Source organism: Cynocephalus volans, chromosome 5, assembly GCF_027409185.1.
Source record: "Cynocephalus volans isolate mCynVol1 chromosome 5, mCynVol1.pri, whole genome shotgun sequence".
In the NCBI taxonomy this organism is placed as follows: domain Eukaryota; kingdom Metazoa; phylum Chordata; class Mammalia; order Dermoptera; family Cynocephalidae; genus Cynocephalus; species Cynocephalus volans.
The window spans coordinates 107662777-107685988 of record NC_084464.1 but is presented as its reverse complement, the minus strand read 5'-3'; the positions used below and the strand labels follow the sequence as shown (position 1 = coordinate 107685988).

Here is a 23212-nt window from a genome sequence, read left to right as displayed (position 1 = left end):
TGTAATGCTTTCCGCTTTATTATTATTATTTTGTTTTTGTCAGGATTGCTTTGGCTATTCAGGGTCTTTTGTTCCACATTAATGTTAGGATTCTTTTTTCCATTTCTGTGAAGAAAGTCATTGGTATTTTGCTATGGATTGTACTGAATCTGCAGATGTTTTGGGTAGTATGGACATTTTCACTAGTTAATTCTTCTAATCCATGAACATGGAATGTCTTTCCATCTTTTTGTGTCCTCTTTAATTTCTTCCAGCAGTGATTTGTAGTTCTCATTGTAGAGGTCTTTTACCTCCTTGGCTGAATTTATTCCTAGTATTTTATTTTTTGGTAGTTACTATAAATAGGCTTGCTTTCTTGGTTTCTTTATCTTCTAGTTTGATGTTGGGGTATAAAAATGCTACTGATTTTTGTGTATTGATTTTGTATCCTGCAGCATTACTGTATCTTTCGACAGAGTTGTCTGTGAGTGCCTCCATGGCCTAGGCACTGAGACACTCAGTGGCTCCATACCGAAGCGAGTGACACTGTTTTAAGTTGTCGAGGATGTGAGTGAGATCATGAGTTCTGAGAGAAGTGCCTACCCTGTAGGTCCTTGGCTGAGGTGGTTGTCCCGGACAGACTTGTTGACACCTCAGCTACTGTCCTGTGACCCTGATAGGTGTACTGGGATATACTGAAGCTCATCAGCTTGAATGGGTGACCATGGGCAAGGTGGCTCTTCTTTCCTGCAGGCAGAGGCTCCTCCTGGGTCCTTGCTTCTCCTGGTTGGGAAATGCATTGGTGCTGGCTGGGTATTTCTTTCTGTACTGTATTTGGCTATCCCGAGTTTCTGCACTCACCAGTAGTTCCCTGAGTGTCTCTCCATAGGTCGAGGCACACGTGGGCTGCACATGTAGTTCCCACCCCAAGGTGCATGGTCCTCACTCACTTACCTCTTTCTCCTTTTTTCCTGCCTGGTAAAACACAGAAACACCTGGATCTGTGTGAGGTTGAGCTTGTGGCACCTGGGTAGGATGGTGGGAGCAGGATGAATTGCTTTACTGGTAGAGGGGAGTAGTGGCAGCAAGAGTGGCAGTGGTAGGAGCCGTGTGGTGGGAGGGGCTACAGTGGGAGCTGCATGGCAGGAGCAGTGGAGATCAGGGTGGGGAAACGGGCATCGGCTCTGGGACTGGACAATGGCAATGGCGAATATGGTGGTCGTGGCAGCGGGCTGGGACATGAAGAAAAGGAGGATTACTGCTAGGAAGTGCTTATGGTGGAGCAAGTTCTTTTCACTGTGAGGAAAAATTCCTCCTGCACAGATCTTGGTGTCAGAGACATGGCAGCTGAAGCTGTGTGTTTCTTTCTCCTCTGTATGTCACCCTACTGGGTTTTCGTGCTCCACAGGATTCTCACCAGACTTCTGCTGACCTCCCATGCTCTCCCACTGATGCTCTCTTTTGTACTTTGCTGTCCATTCCTTGTTCTGGTCTTTTTCTGTGGGAGGAATGCACTGTGGGCACCTTTAGTCTGCCAGTTGGTTCCTTCCCTCCAGTGTATATTTCTAAATATATGAATTATGTTTTGCAAACACAATCATAATACTATTGTTAGAGCCAGTACAATTAACAATATTTTTTTATTATCCTCAGATACCCAGTTTATGGTATTTTAGTTTTTCCTTGTGTTTAAATGGTCTTGATACTTTTGAAGAGGATTGATCAGATATTTTATGGAATTCTGCTTAATTTGAGTTTGATGTTTTCTCATGATTAAATTGAGGTTATGCATTTTTGGCAAGAATACTACAAAAGTGATGTGCCCCTCTCAGTGGATCATATCAGGAACTACATGATATTAATATTTCTGGTGATATTACCCTTTATCAGTTGATTAAAGTGATGGCTGCTAGATTCTTCACTGTAAACTTACTATATTTTCTTTGTAATTAGTCAATATTTTTGGGAAATATTTTGATAGTATGCAAGTATACTGTTTCTACTCAAACTTTAAGCCATTAATTTTAGCATCAGTATTAACTTTTAAAGGGCTAAGTGGGGGTTGTCAGGGTTACTTCTCTGTAAATAATTTATTGAAAGATATAAGTCTCTAAAGTGCATTGAATTGAGAAATGACTATTAGTAATTTATAAAAATAAATTCAAAACACTAGCCAAAATGTACATAAGTATGATAAGACATCGTAGATGTTGATTTTTAACATTTCCTTTTGGATCATGTTTTTGTGAATTTATTTTATAAAAGATATGAAAGAAAATGTTGTGAATATGGTAAAGTGATAAGCAAAATTAAGACTTCAATGCTGTTTCATAAAAGCTTCTAAAAATAATTTCTTATAATATTGGGAAAAAGCAAGTATTATGTATATTTAAGGTTTTAAAATTATTTTAGCATATATATCTTTAATATTCATCTGTAATTAAAATTTCCCTAAACTACATGTATGAAAAAACATGATGTCCATAAATGTCTCCCTGAAAGAAAAAGAAATTTCATTTGTTAAAGCTACAGAAAATATGAGGTCTCCAATTTTCCTCTTACAACCAGAAGCTAAGCTCTTTTGTGCTGATGTAGAAGGGATAAATAGATGAGATGAGAAATTCTGCATTATTGCGAATTTTGTAATAACTCTGGTATTCTGTACTGTTCTTACCTTCTTCTGTTTTCTTTACTTTTTATATAAAGTTAACACTCTAATCTTAAGTATCACCCCTTGGAAAAAGTAGGAGGTAAATTAATTATTTTTCTCTTTTTTTTTTCCCACTCAGATAATGAAACTGCTGTTTATACGTTAATGCCAATGGTTATGGCTGATCAACACAGGTGAGTGCCTGTTTCATAAACTGATGCTTTTTGAGAAGTATAAATTGTTCAGAATGTTGTGTGTACACATACACATACAAACAGTTTGGACATGATGTTGCCCCATGGCAAGTTATTTAACGTGTCATAATTTTCTGTCTGTGAAATAAGGAGCAAGATTTTTGAAGGTCCATATCAGCTGTCAAATTTTATGGTAAGAGTTTTTCTAAATGAATAATCACATATTAAATCAAATATTTGGTTGGTCACTGACATAAGGAAGAAAAGTTGTGGTAGTTTCTTTTAGAGGCCACTACTTATCTTTTTAGCAAAAGGTTAGGGCAAAGGGACAACTTATTTCCTGTATGTGCCAGCTATTACTTTGATGTTCTTTTTATTGATGTTGTGTTGATACTCTTTTACAGGGGCATATATAATATATAGTTACCTGGCCGTATGAGGAGGTCTTTACCCTTGTAGCAGTCAGCTCTGCTGTTTTTAGCCATAGAATGGTTTGGTATAATGAGAAGAAAGCGAAGGGGAACTTGATTTTGAAACAAGTTTAAAATATAAATTATTTTTGCTCTAAGTTTTCTGTCTGATATAATTTAAAAATGTTTTTATTTGATTTTATTTGGCCATTAATTAACATAGTTAGGCCCAGCTTTCAGCAAGGGGAACAGCCGTGCTTACTCCCTTTGTTTCTCAAGAATCTATGGAGAGCTGAAACTCTGTTAGGTGTCCTTAGAGCAAGTAACAGCACTGGCTGAGTGACAGATGAGGAAACCTTCGGTACCAGTTTATTGGTCAAGGCAGTTCGTTTTTGGATGATACTGCGCTGGCTACCATGCTATACTTAGAGAATAGTGCTTTGTTTTTTGGTTGATATGGGACAAGGTCTTGAATATTTAATTGTGAGTTGCTAAAGAACAGTTAACTTGATTTATTATGTTTTTTAAAACTTTTATATATATCGATTCCTTCTGTAATTTTTTTTGGCATAGGTCTGTTTCTGAACTACTATCAAATTCAAAATTTGATGTCAATTATGCATTTGGACGTGTAAAAAGAAGCTTGCTTCACATTGCAGCAAAGTAAGACTAAAGATACTTTCGGTTAAACTCATCTAGAATAAGGATCAGTAAGCTTTGAATTAGTATTGTCTCAAAGTAGTTATGGGGAGAGATGAGAATGGACAGCTGAGTAGTTCTTTATCCTGTTTAGGGCATAGTGTGCTATGCATTCTCTGTCTAGATCAATGGTTAATTTTGGGATTAGACTCAAGTCTCATGTCCCTATTGTCTTAGCTTCTTCTAGATCAGATCACAGTAGATTAGGCATGGGGATTGTCTTTCCTGGATGTGCTTAGAGAGGGTGTGTTCACCAAAATTTTCTTTTTATCCCATCAGTATGAGATTTTATATGTGAACTGCACATGAAATCATTAGTTTTGTATTTTTTACCCAGATGGGAGAATGATTTTTATCACTAGTTTTCCACTGTGTAATCAACCAATTAACAAATTGCCATCTGTCTTCTTTTCAGGATTTAGGTAGGTGTATTGAAATTAATTGTTCATGATTAATTTGGCTTCTGGAAGGCCAAAAGTTTGAGAGAACTATGTGACTTTTTCGTAAACTAATACTTTATTTTACTTTGTTTGGACTTCTCAAATGCTTTATAGCTTTCATAGTAGAATGTAACATCTTGAAAGTAGAGGATATTTACTATTTGTGACAGAAGTTAAATCAAACTGTAGGTAAATATGGACCTTAAAAATAGCATGTTTAATACAATTTTTTGTTTTTTGATTATGCTATGTCAAATGTGACTATTGAATGTTACTGAACTATCTTTTAATGTTGTTTTAGCTGTGGATCAGTGGAATGCTTGGTTCTGCTGTTAAAGAAAGGAGCAAATCCGAACTATCAAGATATTTCAGGCTGTACCCCCCTTCATTTGGCAGCTAGAAATGGGTAAATATTTAGTTTTCTTAAGTAGCTTAAGTTGTATTTTCAGTTATGACTAACAGTATTCAAGGCACTCTGCTTTGATTTGATGATTTCTTCCCTTCAATATTTGCCCTGGGAAAAATACGAAAATGATTTTTGTATTTTATTTTCTATAATTTTTCTGTCTCTCAAGGATATTATTGGTAAGTCTGCTTTTTATTCTTTATATCTTGGGTCATTATATTCAATTTTTAAATAACTGTCATATTTAATAATTTATTAAATTGTTCACTGATTTTTTTTTCTTGAAAATATATTTGTGGAAGTTCATTATTACTTATATTATAATGACATATTCTGAAAAGCATAATTTTCACCTCTATTTTTGGTGTCCTTTTTGCTGCTGTTTTGCCATTCCTAACTCCATGGCTTATTTTCCAAATTGCTTGGAAAATTTTTTTTAAAAAAGTAGTATTTTCAAAATGTGAAAACTTAAAGATGGCATATTGAATATATTTTTGATTTTTCCTGATACTTCTGGTCATCATTATGAACATCATTATGTTATTGTGTGCTATTTAAAGCCCCACTATACTTTTAATGTTTTTTTCCCTCTCCTTTTCCGCCAGGAATTTCAGATGTCACATCTCTGCCTCTACCACTGTCTTCCACTCTTAAAATTCTGTTGGACTGAGAAATCAGACCAAAATGGTTGGATTTATGTTTAAAATGAAAATAAATAGTTTTTAATTCTGTGATTGAGGAGCTTACATTTATAAATTGTTTTTGAACACTGTAAAACTTCTTTGTGGAAGTACATTTCTATTGTGTTTCTTCTTCTGATTACTCTTTAAAATATTTTTATTTCCTGTTCTGAACTGGGATTCTAAATAGTTGAGGTGGCTGCCTAAGTGAGATGCTTATAGAGCTAAAATTGTCCATTTTATCAATTTGATGCCAAATTTTGCATGTAAGGATTAATGAAGAACCAAAAAGACAAGAACCATAGTGATGTCTAGGTTGCACTAGGGAAAGTCACAGTCTTTTGACCCTGTCTGGTCTGCCCCATTTCTTGATTTAGCACGTGAGTAAGTTTAATTGTTCACCTTTCCAATAGGTAATAATGTGCTGATTAAAGTTCTTTTTACATAATAGTTAGCCACATGAGGTATGTTGTAGTGTGTCATAAAAGTATCTACTCCCTTGCTGAGTTGATCTCATGTTCAGATCCATTATCCCAAGTGTTGGTAGGATAGTCACAAAGGTCTTTGAAAAGGTTCCATGTAGAAAAATCTCTCAGTTCTCTGTCTCAACAACTGTAAGTGAAAGGACAAATTGGAGCAGGGCAGGGATAAAAAGTCTACTGTTATTATAATAGGAGACTTAGTTATAAGACTTCATTGTGAGGACCAAGAAATAGATCTTAAACTTGAAAGACAGGATGTTCTTGGTCTTTTAAAAAGGCTTGTCATGTACTGTTTTTTTAGAAATAAAGGCCTTTTAAGTAACACATAGAAAAATACTGTAGTTTTGATCACTATTTCTGTCAGCAGTAATGAAGAAGACCATTACATTTTAAACATGAAGAAATATGGCAGATATTACGTGATTCACATAGCAAGTCAGTGAGAGGAAAATGAATAAGATGAATTCATGACCCTTTCTTTAATTTGGATGACTTTCTGTTTCTATAAAGACTACTTTTGACATTCAGTACTTAAATATTTTGGTTTTTGTCATTTATTGAACGGGGTGCCTTGTACAGCTTAGAGTTGTTCAATAAATGTTTGCCAAATAACTTGAGTACTTATTACTACCTGTAACTGCTGATGTTTTCAGAAATTGTTTCTGATTATAATTTCGTTATGAGTTCACATTTGTCCACACTGAAGTAGAAGTCATAGGAGAATTCTGCGCCTTTTGCTGGTCCATCTGTGTTTGGGGTTAGCTTTTTGTTTTGCTCCTTCAGCTCTCTTTGTCATTTGCCTGCTTTATCATTTTTCTGTTCACCGCGAGTGCTGTATTGAATTGCCCTACTTTCCAACAGAAGCTTCCACAGAGCACTTGGATGATTGGTCCCTATGTCATTTGTGTTACCATAAGCTTCCTATAATTGTTACAATATGTGGGCAGGAAAATAGTTGCTTCCTTGTATGGGGAGATCCAGCATTGCTCAGGATTATATGAGAATATTAAAAGGGAAGAGTTTGAAATTATTGTGTATCCTTAGGTTGCATATTGGTCAGATTTGAAACTTGATTTTTTCGTTATTTTTGGGGGGGGCTAGATTATGAACTCATATAGGGCGAGCCCATGTATTAGTTAATATTTTTGTATCAATTCTTAGCAAAATGTCTCTCACTTATTGGGTTGTTTTGACTTAGATTCTGGAAACTAGTAATACTGGTTGTGAAGTAAAAAAAATAGAATATCTTTCTCTCGTATGTGGCCTGTACCTTTTGTGATTCATTTTGGGAGGGGGGTGCATTATAGATTGCAGCTCTTCTTCAACAATCCCTGCTATAAACACTTTTACGGGTCTATGTCCCTGGTCCATTCCTACTTAACTTTATTTTGGCACTGGGCCAATGGTCCACCTCAGGCTTCTGAATAGGCTTTAGAAATCTAGCCATATGGGTACAGACACACAAACACACACACACATTTTAAGCAATGTATTTTAATAGACTAACGGGTCTATTGTTCCACTATTATTGAATAATCATTTCCTAAGGTTTTCATAACAGTGTGTTAGATGAAGGAATTTTCTAAATGTTTGAACTTAAAAGTTTACTTAAAGTTTTATTTTTTTCCATTTCTTTGATTATAATGCTGATTTTAAATGACATTTAACTTCAGGTAAGAAGTCAAAGCAAGAAAAATAATTTACCAGTTCTTTTTTCTTTTAAAAGATTTATTTAATTAAGAAGAGTTTTAGCTGTTGACTTAATAATCAATTAATAAGGTTTTATTGAGAGTACCATGTGCTTGGCTATGCTTAGTATTGAATTGATTAAAGAAATATATAATCCATGACATGAAGAAGTTTATGATCTAGTTGAGTAGTTATGTATACATACATACATTATAAACTCTATATACCATATGCTATATATTATTGTATATTATAATCATATTATATTAGTATTATATATACTATATTATGTAATATGTACATTATACATAATATTATATACACACTATTATGTATATATTACTGCTTACTCAACTAGATCATAAACTTCTTAATGCCATGGGTTATATCATATTTTTTTTAATCAGGTCAGTACTGAGGATAGTAAAGCATATATGTATATCTGTCACAGCTGATTGCCATATGAGTGATAACAATGGAAAGTCAATCTTCAGAGGAATATGAGGTTTCATGTAATTCACAGGAATTTATATACGCTTCATTAATGAAGGGTAATTTAAGATGGGTATTGAGTAGTAATTAGGGGAATGAGTCAGGCTAAGAGGAAACATTGTGAGCAAAAGGAAGTGGGTAGGCAATTCAGAAATGGGCAAAGGACTTAAACAGATATTTCTCCAAAGTAGATATACAAATGGCTAATAAGCACATGAAAAGATTCTCAACATCACTAATTAGGGAAATGCAAATCAAAACTGCAATGTGATACCAACGCACACCCGTTAGAATGACTACTACCACAAAAAAAAAAAAAAAAGAAAGAAAATAACAATAATGGCGAGGATGTGGAGAAATTGTAACCCATGCGCACTATTGGTGGGAATGTAAAATGGTAAACTGCTGTGGAAAATAATATGGCAGTTCTTCAAAAAATTAAAAATAGAATTGCCATATGACCCAGCAGTTCTACTTCTGGGTATATACCTAAAAGAATTGAAAGCAGGATCTTGAAGAAATACTGCGTACCTGTGTTCATAACAGCATTATTCACAATAGCTAAAATGTGGAAGCCACCCAAATGTCCATCAGTAGATGGATGGATAAACAAAATGTGGTGTATACATGCAATAGAACATTATTCAGTCAAAAAGGAAGGAGATTCTGACATATGCAGCAATATGGAATAACCTTGAGGATATTATGCTAAGTAAAATAGCAATGAATTGCACTCTTAAAAATGGTTAACATGGTGCATTTTGTTGTGTATTTTACCACAATAAAAATAATTGAAAAAAAAAATCAAGTGGGAAGGTTGACACATAGACATGCATTTTATGGGTTTTCTGATAATGTTTTTATAACTCATCTTAGTATTTTAAATATTATTGAGTCAAGAATGTACGATATGACATTTGTAGACATCATTTTCCTATGTCCATTCTCTTCCATTGGACTTATATTTTCTTATATTTCTAATGAAGATTAATATTCCCTATGTTTAGTCAACACTAGAAATTCCTCTACAGGTTGAATGATGAATTTGTCTCAATGACAGGAAATCTGATTGTGTCATTTCGTTATTGTCTTGGAGTCATAGAAACAATTTTGTATGAGGGTACTTCAAAAAGTTCATTGAAAAATGGAATTAAAAGATGTTATGAATCTTTCCATGAACTTTTTGAAGACCCCTTGTATTTTATTTCAAATAGTGTTTATTTAAATATTGCAGATATAGATTGATATTGCACATATAGATATTATATATTATGATGTCATCAGCTAATGTTGATTATAGATAATATTTCAGTAAAATAATTGTCATTTGTATATTTTTCTAGTACCGGTTATCTGTGACTCTTTCTTTTTTTTCAGGCAGAAGAAATGCATGAGTAAATTATTAGAATACAGTGCCGATGTCAACATTTGTAATAATGAAGGCCTTACAGCAGTAAGTGCTATCAATTTTTTCTGCAATTTAAAAAATACTTTTTTGAAAATATCGAATGTAACGGATGCAAGGTATAGCACAAGTGTTTCTGCAAGTTATTTCTTTATAGTAATTAAGAAGGTGCAGAATTATTTTAGATATATTTTTTAGCTACATTTATTAAGAGAAGATATGATGCAGCATGTTTCTCCCTTCTTTTTTAAGTTTATGGCTGTCATTTATTTTGAAGTCTTATTCCTGTAGCTTTTGTCACTGACTTTCATGGGCCTTATTAGAAGCATCTCTGCTAAAGTGTGTTATGGGTTTATTATAGGAGAGCTGTTTTTTGTTATGTCCTTTTGAATACATTTAATAGGTTCATTGTAGGAAAATTGGATGGCTATGTAGAAAGGAAAAAGAAAACGTAACAGAGGGAAAGAACACTCCCTGTTTTCCCTGCAGTCAGAGACAATCACTGTTAACGTTTGGCCTATGTCATTTCAGACTTGTTAAATCTTACTTAAACTAATATTTTTATCCATTTTGCCATATCACTTTCTTGGCAAAAATAAATTATTGTATTTTGATCCACATAGATACTATAGGGAAGTGGTATGGGATATTGCTGAAGAGATTGTTGAAATCCTAAAACTTAACCAAAACTGTCATTATTTAATGTAGCATTATTAGTTATAGAAGTAGACATAAAATAGAATTATGTGACTATTGAGCAATCATTTTGAAGTCGTGGCAGAAGATACTAAGTTTTATTTTATTAAATTCTACCTTTCTTTGATGGTACTTGTAGATTTTGAATCTTTTAACTTATGAATAAAGGAGAATATTGATTATTTACTTACCGTGCCAGTTTTCAAGGCCTTTTTGATTAAAATTTTTTTTGGCAGGGAGACGGGATAAAAAATCAACTTTTTAAAGATTAGAATTCTGTGAATGGCTTATTACAGAATAAGCTCAATCATGATTATTATATGGAATCTACAATTCCTGTGAAAATTCAGATTTTGTAATATATTAGCAATATAATACCATATACTCTGTAAGGAAAGACTGTATTCTGAATATCTGCAGACTGCTTATGATGTGGTAGGTGCCAAAGAGTTTTATGAAAACCTTAGAGATAACATAGATCTTTTCTTAGGGCATTAACTAGTTTAGGCAAGATAAGATGTCCAGTGTTAATCTGTGTAATCGTGTAAGTTTTTTTTAACGTTGAAAGTTATAGTGTTTTATTTCTTTATAAATAATTTATCAAGAGTAGTTTAAATTACATAAGGAGCCAGCATCTTTTCTATGCCTTGGCTGATTGTCATACTCCTTCTAAGTTTGGATCAGCTTCCAAAATTTTATCCTTTGTACTTTCAATGTCATGAAATATCTTTGAGAGTTCCTCTAATGTGAAGTTTTTTGCTGGCGTCACTTTGTCTGAGACATGTTTGTTCTGTACATCACAACCACTTCCTCATTTATGCCTATAGATTTGCCTTCACTAAGGTCCTCTGGCTGCATATCTAAAACTGTCTCTTGAATTGCAGTGGTGTCAACATTCCCACAATTAGCTATATTCTCTATAACATTCCATCAAAATCCTGCAAGATTTTTTGCACAGTAGTCTTTTACTACTGTGCAGAGCAAGGACTGACTATAATTCTTGGAATTTGGGCACAAATTTTACAGTAGCATCATTATATGAGCTTGCAGCTTCACCAGACACCTTAGAATTAATCAGTTCATGCTGACTTCTGAAACGATGAAGCCAGCTTTTACTGGTTGTTTTTCAGTCTCCTTATAATTACCATTTGATTTCAGTGCAGTAACTAGCAGCAACTGACATTAACGCTTTGGCTTGAATGCTAGCCATACTGATTGGGATTTGTTTTTAATTATAGCCTTAAGTAGAAAGTAGAAATAAACACTCCATTCAACCATAAGTGGCTTTCTGGTCCTAGTGCAATTTAAACGAAAAGATGTTAAAGCAACTTTACCCTGTTTTTTATATTCATCAGACTTTTTCAGTGTGGTTCGGACTGTAGCTTCATGCCGGCCTAGCTCTTGACCTATCTTTGCTTTGCTGTCACCCTTTCAGATCTTCTAATCACATCCAGTTTTACTTCCAGCATTGTCACTTTTCATTTCTTTGCTCCCCTGTCATCTTTGTTGACTGATTTTGATTATCCATTTTTGTACACTAATCATATGAGTTTAATCTCAGGGAGGCAATAAGGCAATACAACTGTGCACTTTGTGCATTGCTATCTGTATGTGAAATATAAAATATTTATTAATATTTATTAATATTTATATAAATATTCAAATTGTTAATCAGATAAATTTGACAAATGATGTTCTCTAAAAAAAATACTCTTCAATTTTATTTCTTCTCTGTATATTTCAAATAATTATCTTCTAAGACCCATGCATCTTTTTCTGACATCTCTGAGAGTATAATTCCTTGAGATGAATCTTTTTGGCTGGAATCTTATTTCCTTTATTCTCTCTTTGTGGAAAAGTGTCTGTCAGCAAAGGGTTTGTTGACTTAAAGTCAGCATATCCTCATTTCAGACTCTCACTCTTCTCTGGAATCACATACCTATGGCCAACCATACCCAGAGCTCCTACATTATCTCTGCATCAGAGATCTGGAAACCCCTTGGCATGCCCTTGGATTCTCAGTTTTGGTCCTGCCTGCCTGGTTTGTGTTCTCAGGCTTGGCCTCACAAGAAGTGTGATGGCACCTGATTGAGCCAGAGTGGGTGAAAGTAGAAGGAAAACAATTGCATAAGTTTTTATCTGCTAATTTCTTCCCTTCACTCCTGAACTTTAAGGGAGGTGGAGCAGAAAATTTCTAAAAGTGAAATTTTTATTTAACAAAATTATTTATGAACTGTGTATATTTTAAGAGTCAAATGATTCTATAAGACTTGTAGAACACAGTCTTTTGGTCTTCCTCTCCAACCTCTAAACTTCGCACTCCTCTCAGCTATTTTAATGGATTTAAAATTTTCTCTCTATATATCTGAGTAACATGCTAATGCTACTTTCTGATTTTTTGGTTTTAGGCATCACCTGTTAATTTCTAGAAAATAATGTTATTCTCTTTTTCAGCACCTTCCTCTCATTCTGTCATGTATCCACATTTTCCTCACATCCTTCCAATATAGTCTTTGTAATTTTAGTTGGATCGTTTTCCAGTGTTTTTATTCTTTTGATTATATAAAAACTTTTCATAGTTAAACCAAGTAATTTGCTATATTTTTCTTTCTTGCACATTTTGTTCTCCCTGTAGTTAATAATAATAATTATTTTTTAAAATTGAGATGATTGTAGATTCACATGTAGTTGTATGAAACAATACGGAGAAATTCCTTCCACATTTTGCCCAGTTCCCCCCAGTGGTAACATTTTGCAAAACTGTGGTATAATATCGCAACCAGGATATTGACATTGATGCAGTCCATCTTATTGATATTCTCCCAGTTTTATTTGTGTGTATGTATATATATATTAATTTCTGTACAGCTTTATTACCTGTGTAGGTTGATGGATTCACCACCACAGTCAATATTCTGAACATTTTCAACACCTCAAAGATGTCTGGTGTTGCCCTTTTGTAACTATACCTTTTCCTCTCTCCTTCACACCCCATTACTAACCCCTGGCAACTATTAATCTGTTCTCTGTTTCTAAAATTTTGTCATTTCAGGAATGTTATATAAATGGAATTATACTGTATGGAACCCTTTGGGATTGGCTTTTTTGCTCATCATATTCCTTGGAGATTTAAATCTAGGTTGTTGCATGTATCAATAGTTTGTTCCTTTATATTGCCGAGTGATATTCCATGGAGTGGATGTACCACCATTTGTTTAATCATGTGCCTGTTGAATGATATCTGGGTCGTTTCTGGTTTGGGGCTATTAGAAGTAAAGCTGCTATAAACATAAACACCAGTATACAAATTTTTGTGTGAACATTAGTTTTCATTTCTCTGGGATAAATGTCCAGGAATGTAGTTGCTGGGTTATATGATATTTTCGTGTTTAGTTTTAAAATACCCTGCCTGATGGTTGTCTAGAGTTGTCGTGCCATTTTACATTCCCACTGGTGATGTATGAGTGATCCAGTTTTTCAGCTTCCTGGCCAGATTTGGTGGTGGTGCTATTTTTTATTTTAGCCATTGTGATGGGTGCGTAATGATATCTCATTGTGGTTTTAATTAGCATTTACCTGATTGCCAGTAATGTTTTTTTTTTTTTTTTTAAAGATGACCGGTAAGGGGATCTTAACCCTTGACTTGGTGCTGTCAGCACCACACTCTCCCAAGTGAGCTAACTAGCCATCCCTATATAGGGATCCGAACCTGTGGCCTTGGTGCTATCAGCACCACACTCTCCCAAGTAAGCCACGGGCTGGCCCACCTTTTCATGGGCTTATTTGACGTGTTATATCCTTTTATGTGAAGTGAAAGTTCAATTCATGTCATTTGCCTATTTTCTAATTGGATTTTTTAAAAAACTCTTGAGTTGTGAGAATTCTGGATATATTCAAAATAGTAGTGCTTTGTCAGGTGTGTGATTTGCAAATATTTTCTCCCACTGTTTAGTTTGCCTTTTCAAACTCTTAACAGGGTCTTTTGAAGAGCAAAAGTTTTTAATTTTGTTGAAGTCCAATTTATCAATTTTTACCAAAAGCATTGTGCTTTTTGGTATCAAGTTTAAGAACTCTTTGTCTAGCCCTAGATCTGGAAGATTTACTCTTGTTTTTTTTTTTTTTTCTAAAAGTTTTATAGTTTTACATTTTACATCTAAGTCTATGATCTCTTTTGAGTTAATATTTGTGTAAGATGTGAGGGAGGTTGAGGTTAATTTTTTTGCACATGAATATCCAATTATTCTGGTACTGTTTGTTGAAAAGGCTATCCTTTCTGCATGAAATTAGTTTTGCATCTTTCTCAAAAATCAGTTGGTCATATTTGTCTGGGCTTTCTATTTGTTCCTCTGATCTATGTGTCTGTCCATCTGCCAATACCACACTGTCTTGATTACGGGCTGTATAGTAAGCCTTAATATGAGATAGAGTAATTCTTCCCATTTTATTTTTCTTTGTCAAGATTGTGTTAGCTATTCTGGTTTCTTGGCCTTTCCATATGAATTATAGAATAAATCTGTCTATGTCCACAGAAAAACCTTGCTAGGATTTTGATTGGAACTGTGTTACATTGATAGATCATTTTGGGGAGAATTGACTCTTCACTATGTTGATTGAGTTTTCCAATCCATAAACACAGCATGTCTCTCCACTTGTTTAGGTATTTGATTTCTTTCATCAGCATTTTGTACTGTTCAGCATAGGGATTTTGTGCATGTTTTATTAAGAATATAACTATTTCATTTTCTTTGGAGCAATTATAAGTGGTATTGTGTTTTTAGTTTGGGTTTCTGCAAATCCAGTGTCAGTATATAGAAATGCAGTTAGTTTTTGTGTGTTGATCTTGTATGTTGCAACCTTGCCAGACTCACTCATTGGTTCTAGGGGTTTCTTTGTAGATTTCTCGGGATTTTCTATATAGACAATTTTGTCATCTGCAAGTAGAGATGAAATTTTATTTTTTTCCAGTCTGTATGTCTTTTATATCTGTTTCTTGCCTTGTTACAGCTTTATTTTTTACAAAAATAAAAAATACAGCTTAGTTTACTAAGTACTTATTACTAATTCATTAACAAACTCTCCCTCAGCTTTGTAAGTGTACTTTTTATATATATTCAGTACCTTTCATGTACTTGATTGTGTCTTAAAGAACTCTGTTATGGAGACTTCTGTTCTCTCCAGGCTGAATTGGTTGATTTCCAGTTCTGCTGCACAGTTGTTTGGAATGTCTCTTTACCATCATCCTGATTCCATCATCACCAAGATTCCTTTTGCCTTTCTCTTGCTTTGGGTTCTCTATCATATTGGTCCCCTTTCTGTGTTTCCTGGTAACTATTCTGTCACTTTGCTTGAGCACATTTTCTGGTAGTTTCCTGAGAAAGGATGCATGGGAGGTAAATTAGTTGTCACCTTTCATGTCTGAATATGACTTGAGTCTTTGAGTCTGTCCTATTATATAATTGACAGTTTAGCTGACAATAAAATTCTAGGCTGGACATCATTTTCTCTTAGAATTTTGAAAGCATTGCTTTGTTATCTTCTAGCTTTCAGTTTTGAAATTTGGTGCCGTTTTGGTTTTTGATTCTTTATATGAAACCTGTTTTGTTTTTTCTCTCTAGAACTTGTAGAATCTAATTTGTCCTTAAAGTTCTAAAATTTTATCATTATATGTGTTTGTTTGGATTTATTATATCTATTTGGCTGGATAATGCTGAGGCTCTATCAACCAAAACTCATGTAATAGGAATGAATGAGAAATTTTTATAATTATTACTTTGATGATTTCCACTTTTCTCTGTTCTCTCCTTTTGTAGCTACTATTATTTGGATATTAGACCTCTTGGACTAGCCCTTTAATTTTCTCACTTTTTCTCTTGTTTCTCAGTTTCTTTGTCTTTGTACTTTCTGGGAGATATCCTCAACATTATCTTCTTTTGAATTTGCATGTCTCTATCATAGTATAATTTTCAAGAGTTCTTTCTTTTTTTTGCATTGTCCATTTAAAAAAAATATTGCTTTTGCTTCAAGGAGGCAATCAGTATGTTCTCTCTCCAAGAGTATTAAATATAGTTGTTTTTTTTTTAATATTCATGGTTCCTTTTCCCCCCAACTTTTTGCTTTGTTTGTTGTAATTTGTCTTTCAAATTAGATGCATTTGTCTAACGTTTGGTGGAACAAGAAAAAGCTATTTGAAAGCTCTGTCAGCATGACACTAGGGTCTTCAAAGTAGAGTGATCTGCTTCGGCATTTGCCTTCAGGATCCTTCCCAATGTCAGTTTTTTTAGGCATTTACTCTTGAGCTGGTTAGGTTCTTCAGAGAAAGCCTTTCTGACTGCCAGAAAGATGTCAGCAGTCTGGATGCTGCATAGGGAAGAATGCTTTGGGATCTCAGTGTGTAGTATGTACACGTGCTCTTAATCTCCCCTTTTCAGTGTGGTACTCTTGGTTCAGTGTCCCTGGTGTCTCCCTTCTAGACACTCTTGGTTTTCAAGCCTCTTGTGTTCTGTCAGATTGGGGAGGGGTCGTCACTGGCCTTGCAGAGTTGGGGAGGGACAGTGATCTCTGAGGGTCTAAATCTTAAATAAACTTTCATCTGATTTGTTTTTTGTCCCACCTTCCACCTACTTGAACAGGTACATGGTACTTATTACCGGTTCTGGAACCTTTTGGGAGTTTTGTTATTTGAATCACATTCCTTCTTGGCTTTCTCTGCTACTGATATAGGATACTGCATTTTGTTCTGACTAGTCAAGAAGTATGTATATTATTGTTTGTTTCTAGCTTCCAAAACTCGTTGCTATTTTCTCCTTTTCTTTATCTTTATGGGTCTGTTCTTTAAGGAATACTCTTTACTGTCATTTGAGTGGGGTTTTGGAAAGAAGTAGAAGCTGATGGTATGTTCAACCTGCCATTTAAAAATGGGTTTCATGATTTTATTTTAATGGAAAAAAATTAAATGAAAAATGCACGGATAGCATAGCCTAAAGATTTAACGTTGTTTATCTTTGAGTGGTAGACTTCTAGGTGTTTTATGCTTTTTTAATACTGCCTATATATTTTATTATTTATGTAAGATACATATGTTTCTTGTAAAATACAGGAAGTAAAGAATAGGACAATTCTGTGTTAATTACTTCTTAATTGATATTTGCTTCTGGGAAAGGAAAGATAACTTTTCTCTAGAGATAAACTCTGTAGAGTCTGGGGTCATCCAAGAAGCTGAATATTGGTGATCCTAAGCCTACAATAATTACTATTTTTAACCATTAAATTCTCGATTTTGAAATTCATGGTGGTGTAACCTACATCTTGATGCATGTATTTTCCCCATGTAAAAACATAGGAAAAAATTATATGGGATTAAAATATCTTTAGTTTGTATATCATGCTCGGTAGAGAAATAAAAACGTTATTTATTTGCTGTTTTTATATGAAACAGTCTTGCACAAATGTTAAGTAACTAAATGGCTTCACAGATACACTGGCTGGCTGTGAATGGGCGGACAGAACTACTCCACGACCTTGTGCAGCATGTCAGTGATGTTGATGTTGAGGATGCAATGGGGCAGACAGCACTGCATGTGGCCTGCCAGAATGGTCACAAGACGGTAAGGTCAGCCATGAGGACTTAAAGTTGGTTTTGAAAACTTTGAATTCATGAAAAGCTATTCACTGTGTTTATTTGAGAACATAAAGCATTATAGCAAAATTGTATTTTCTGCATCATTTGGACTTCTGGTTAATTTATTCTCTGTGGACAGAGGGACTAGAAAATAGCACTTTTAGATCTGTTCAAAATATTTGTAATTTGGATTTTTAATTTGATTTCTGATTCAGAGATTTTTAATAGCTGAATAGACTAAATTTTTATTTTTTATACTAAAAATTATACTAAATTTTTTTCATTCCAAACAGCTGAATATACTAAAATTTTAAATGTAGTATATTGTCATAATTTTAACAGTGAGAATGTTTATTCTGTTCTGAGTTTTAGCAAATAACTTTTCCATATTTTATTTTTTTACCATTAAGTCTCAATTATTAGGATAGGGAGGAAAGTGAGCACTGACACTGTTTTATAGTTCAAGTTGAGTTATCGTATTTTTCTACTTTCTTGGTATATGATGCAGGTATTAGAGTGAAAGTATTTTCCTTCTTTCTTTGGATTTCTAAAATCATGCACTTATTTTATGGCGATGCTTTCCTGTTATTCCTGTGTACAAACATTTGGCTTTTGAAATTGCAAATAGTTTTCTCTCATTAGGAGATTTTACTGCTGTATATAAAGATTGAGAGCTTTGCGATTTTGTATTTAATTTCTGTTTACATTAAGGTTTTTTCCACATTTAGCATTATTGGTAATACAATGTAATTTATTTACTTGCTAACCATACAATAACAACAAAACCAATAAAAAAATCACTACCAATAACTACAGAGATACAGTTTATTTATTTTTTGGTACAAACTCTGAGTTATCTCTTTTTTATTGGGAGAATTCTTAGTGGAATCTGGATTTCCATCTCTTCAAACACTTTTTCGCTAACCTGGGTTCAGGATGTAAGGATACTGGAAGCTTTCATGCTTTATATATGACTACAATTCACAGAATATTGTACTTCTTCAAGATAGTGAGGCAAAGGTTGACATTGTCTTATGTGTAATAAGGGTTGGAAAAAAGGGGGTGGGGGGGATATAGGATTTTTTTTCCTTTCCTGGAATTTCCTCTGAATATCAATGTTCATTTGTACTTTTTGTCTTTCATTATCTGAAAACTAACCCAGTGTTTTCAGAAGTATTATTTCTCAGTAGTACTTACTTTTTCAACATCAACATTATTAAATTTAAAAAGTATTCTATATAAACAGAAATGATTTGAAATATTCTAATCTTGAATGATCCAGGTATTTAAGGAACTATTGCATGTTAGAGAATGAGTCCTGCTGATAGCTCTCAGAGGACAGAAAAGCACTTACTTTAATATGAACATGCTCTGCTACAACAGATGAGCAAAAATGTCAGTTACTAAGATTTGCAAACCCTTCCTGTTGCCCAGGAACTTATATAGGATAAAAATGGGGATTCAGATATGAAATGATCTACAAAAGCTAATTATAGCTGCCTTGAACAGAATAGAAGCAAGAATTACTAAGAAAACCTTAATTCAAACATGTGCATTATAGAACGCATTAAAAATTTAGAATTGCCTTCTGAAGTTATTGAAAATTAGGTGGTATAAGTATAATATATTCCATATGGTTTACAACGTAAAGCAGGTGTGGTAAAGTTATGGGAGAATTCCTCATAGTCAGATGCCTTTGAACAATTATATTCTCAGAAGATTTATAGGGAGCCTGACTTCACTGCAGTGATGAGTTTTACAGGGTGAGATTTTGCAGATACAGTAAAGGAGGAAAGGTACAAAAAGCCATGTTGACTTATTGTTGATTGTATTGGCCAGTGAGATTCATTCTTTCATAGTTGGTAAATTGTAGTTATCTACAAGGATCATACTCAGATAAAGGGAATGTTTAGCACTGACTATTTTCTGAATCATTGTATATATCTTTAATCCTTTTTTAATTAGGACAAGAAGGAATCTTGAAAAATTAGTGTATTTCCTTACCTCCAGGCTGAATTATATTTCTAAAAATCTGTGTTGGTGGTTGTGCTAATTTTGCCTGTTTCAGAATTACTCATCTATTTCTGGGACATGTTCAATATTCAATGGTGGATGAACATATCCTTTTATCTTAAGTTGAATATAATTTACTGGGTTATGAAATATGCTGAGTTATTACAGGGTAGGGACTACTGATTTTTTTTAACCCTTTGTGTATCTTTCAAGAAGTTGAACACTAAAATGCTTTGTCAAGTATCCTAGTGACTTATTTTAGTGACAAGTCAGATGGCCTTTTTGATGTCTCAGAATAGCCAGTTCTTTCATAAATTCATTAAAAGTCTTCAGGACTTGTGTCCAGGTAGACATATATCATTGCATGGAGGTTTCAGGATTTTATTTTAATTTTAAGCTTAAAAGCTTGCATATTCATTATATATATATTTCACAGAATAAAATATCAAACTTTAAAGGTGGAAAGAAAATCCACTAGAAATATTTTAAAAAGCATATCAGCTCTTTTCAAATTCAAGAGGCAGAGATGATAAATCCTCTGAAATTTGCCTTCTAATCTCATTTTAGAATAAATCTCAGAAGTGCATGAAAAAATTTCAGGCAACTGGCTAAGAGCCCTAAAGCTTTGTAGAATTTATAATTGAATACTATATACTTCCTTTGATGACAAGAAATGCTTTTTCAAATTTACACTAGTTTTGATTATTTTATTTATTTATTATTTATTTATTTTTATTTTATCAATATACAATGTATACACTAGTTTTTATAAAGATGAAAGATTTATTTTTCTCATAAATAATTGGGTAATCTTTACCATGTTTTCATATAGATGTAAGTAGTAAGGTAGACATGATAAAGGTCTTATCCTCTCTTTGGAAGGAAGTAGTTTGGACAGTTGAAGAGTACATTCTAACTGTTTTTGTTCTTGCATCATAATAGCACCATGATTTTAAACTACTTCTATTCCTATTTAATAATGATCAGTTGAAAGAAATGATAATAACTCCTTAATAATTTTATTTTTGTGTAACTTTCCTTAGATTAGCTGTTACACTGCATTATTAATTGTACAATACCAGAATAATGGTTTGCATTTGGCTATTGATTTTAAAAAATAATTTCAGAGTTTGGTTGTTCAGCTGGCTTATTATATAATCTTTGACAGCTTTTTCTTCCCCTCCCTTATCTGTTTCATAAGGTATATTCTGTCTAGTGATGACATAATTAAGGAAGTGTTGTGAACACTTTAGAAGACATTTAAGAACCATATTTATTGCTACTATTTCTACCATTTTTAATATGCTTGATGTGATTCTGTAAAAGTATAGAGCGTAATATCTGGACCCTTCATTCATTTACTCTTGTGCAAGAATCTAGGCCCATTGTGTTGTTTGATTTTTATTTCATTTTTAGAAAGTGAAATAAAACCTAACACTCTCCATAGGTATATTTGACTCAGATTTTTTTGGCTATAAATTGAATTTACTTTTTGGTAACTTTTTCCTTTGTTATTAGTTCTTCAAGATTTATAAATGTGTTGAATTGCCACAAATAATTGATTGTTGTCTTCCTGGAATAACTTGGATTTAGAAACCCTAGAGAACTGTCAGAGAGTTCAATCAAAATTTATACGTTAGATTACATAGCAGGATTAGTTTAGAGACTAATCTACAATCTATTTAGAAATAAATTTCATTTTTATCAGAATGAACTTTGTTTCTAAATTTATATAACTGAATATGAACCTTCACAAGCAGTATAAAATGATAGTTGAACCTTGTTAGAACAGACTCAAGCTCCTGAAACTTAAAATCAGTTGTTTGACATTGGTATTATAGATTATCTTTGATGGAACAAACAGCGTTTATTACTGAAATTGTAGACTTTTTAAGGAACAGTGTTATCTATTCAGTTAGCTCTCTTGATATCTTTAGCCAGCTTCCAAGCTGTTATCCAGAGAATTACAAGACAGCCATGCAAACTTAATTGAAAGCGTTTGCAAAACATTGATCAGATTCAGCTTTGAGGCACAAAGGTAGGTAGACTAACATTTCAGGATGTATTTTTAGGTTCAGAGTAATTTTATTTGTTTTAATGCTAGAATTCTCTGTAATCACTTCTGGGAAACGTGAGCAAATAATAGGAAGTTCCCCTGTCATTTATTCTTATAACACAACTGGGTGGGAAGTAATGATTTTTGCTGGATATTACATAAGGGTTCAAAGTTTCATTAGGTTCAGGTGGACAGGCTTCTAAAGAAGACCTGCATAAACTGGTCACTGATTAGTGAGTTGGCAACTTTCTTTAGTGTGTAAGTTATTTATGCATTGCCATAAGTCATTTCATCAGAATTATTTTTAATAAAAAATAAAATAATGATACTTTTTGTTGTTTGGTCTCCTTTTAGCAAATAATAATATTGCAACTTAGATTTTTACTTATAATTTTATTATTGAATATCTATTCCTTTTTACCTTGATCAGTGTTGTTTTGAGATTTGACATTGATAAAGTAGAGCTGCTTTGTATTTCTTGCTTTGTAATTTATCAGTGTATCAGGCACAGGTGGTCTTGGTTAGTCACTGCCTTCAATTAAATGACTTTTGAGATTGACCCAACATTAGCTTTGTACATTAGTTTTCCACTCAGGATATTGTTTTATCACTTGAAAGGTTATGAAGTCTGTAGAAAATGTGTTGTTTCTTCTTAAGGATCTCTTCAAGGCCATATATAAATCCCCTTTCTGTGCTTTTATTTCTAGGTTTCTCCCCAGCATTTTCTTATCCTGTAATAATGGGAGGAGGACCCCCATCCTAGATAATCAAGGACTTAGAATAGTTTTTGTTGTGGTGGGGGCACTTGGTAGATCATCTATGACAGGGAATTTGAAAATCTGAATTTTTAAAAAATATATTTAGCTGATCTAATTTTAGGAACATAATAATTTCAGTTCAATGTAGTTCTTAAAATTATGTGTGTTATATTGTCTTGAAAACTATATAGATAATCCAGCTATCAATCACAGATATTTATGTTAATATACTTTTACATGTTTACATTTAATAAATTATAAGCTACTGAGCTTAATTTTTGCAAGTAAATGAGAAGCCATAACTTTTTGAAAACAGAAGAAATTATGACCATTCTTATGAATCACAATTATTATGGTTTTTGGGACTTCATGGCTTATAGTCCAATGCACAGTTTTCATAGAAGTATTTGTGTGTAGGGTTTTAGGTCCAAGAGATTTCCTAAAATAAATTGAATTAAAATCATAGAGGATCATGGTTTATTTTTCTGGGTAACACTGATCACTATATAGTACATTAAATATTTTGCTGATTAATATTTTGTCTC

At 33.4% G+C, this 23212-nt stretch overlaps 1 protein-coding gene across 4 annotated transcripts in view; it reads left to right on the top strand.

Moving 5' to 3' along the window:
• Positions 1-23212, top strand: part of HACE1 (HECT domain and ankyrin repeat containing E3 ubiquitin protein ligase 1) — a 94648-nt gene that overhangs the window by 5771 nt on the left and 65665 nt on the right. For 3 of the 4 annotated variants that reach the window (XM_063096419.1, XM_063096421.1, XM_063096418.1), the window contains exons 2-6: positions 2769-2823; positions 3807-3896; positions 4674-4778; positions 9499-9574; positions 17695-17826. In XM_063096419.1, coding sequence (XP_062952489.1) covers positions 2769-2823; positions 3807-3896; positions 4674-4778; positions 9499-9574; positions 17695-17826 — 458 coding nt within the window. Of the gene's footprint in view, positions 1-2768; positions 2824-3806; positions 3897-4673; positions 4779-9498; positions 9575-17694; positions 17827-23212 lie in introns of those variants that run through there. The other variant, XM_063096422.1, reaches the window with a different exon arrangement.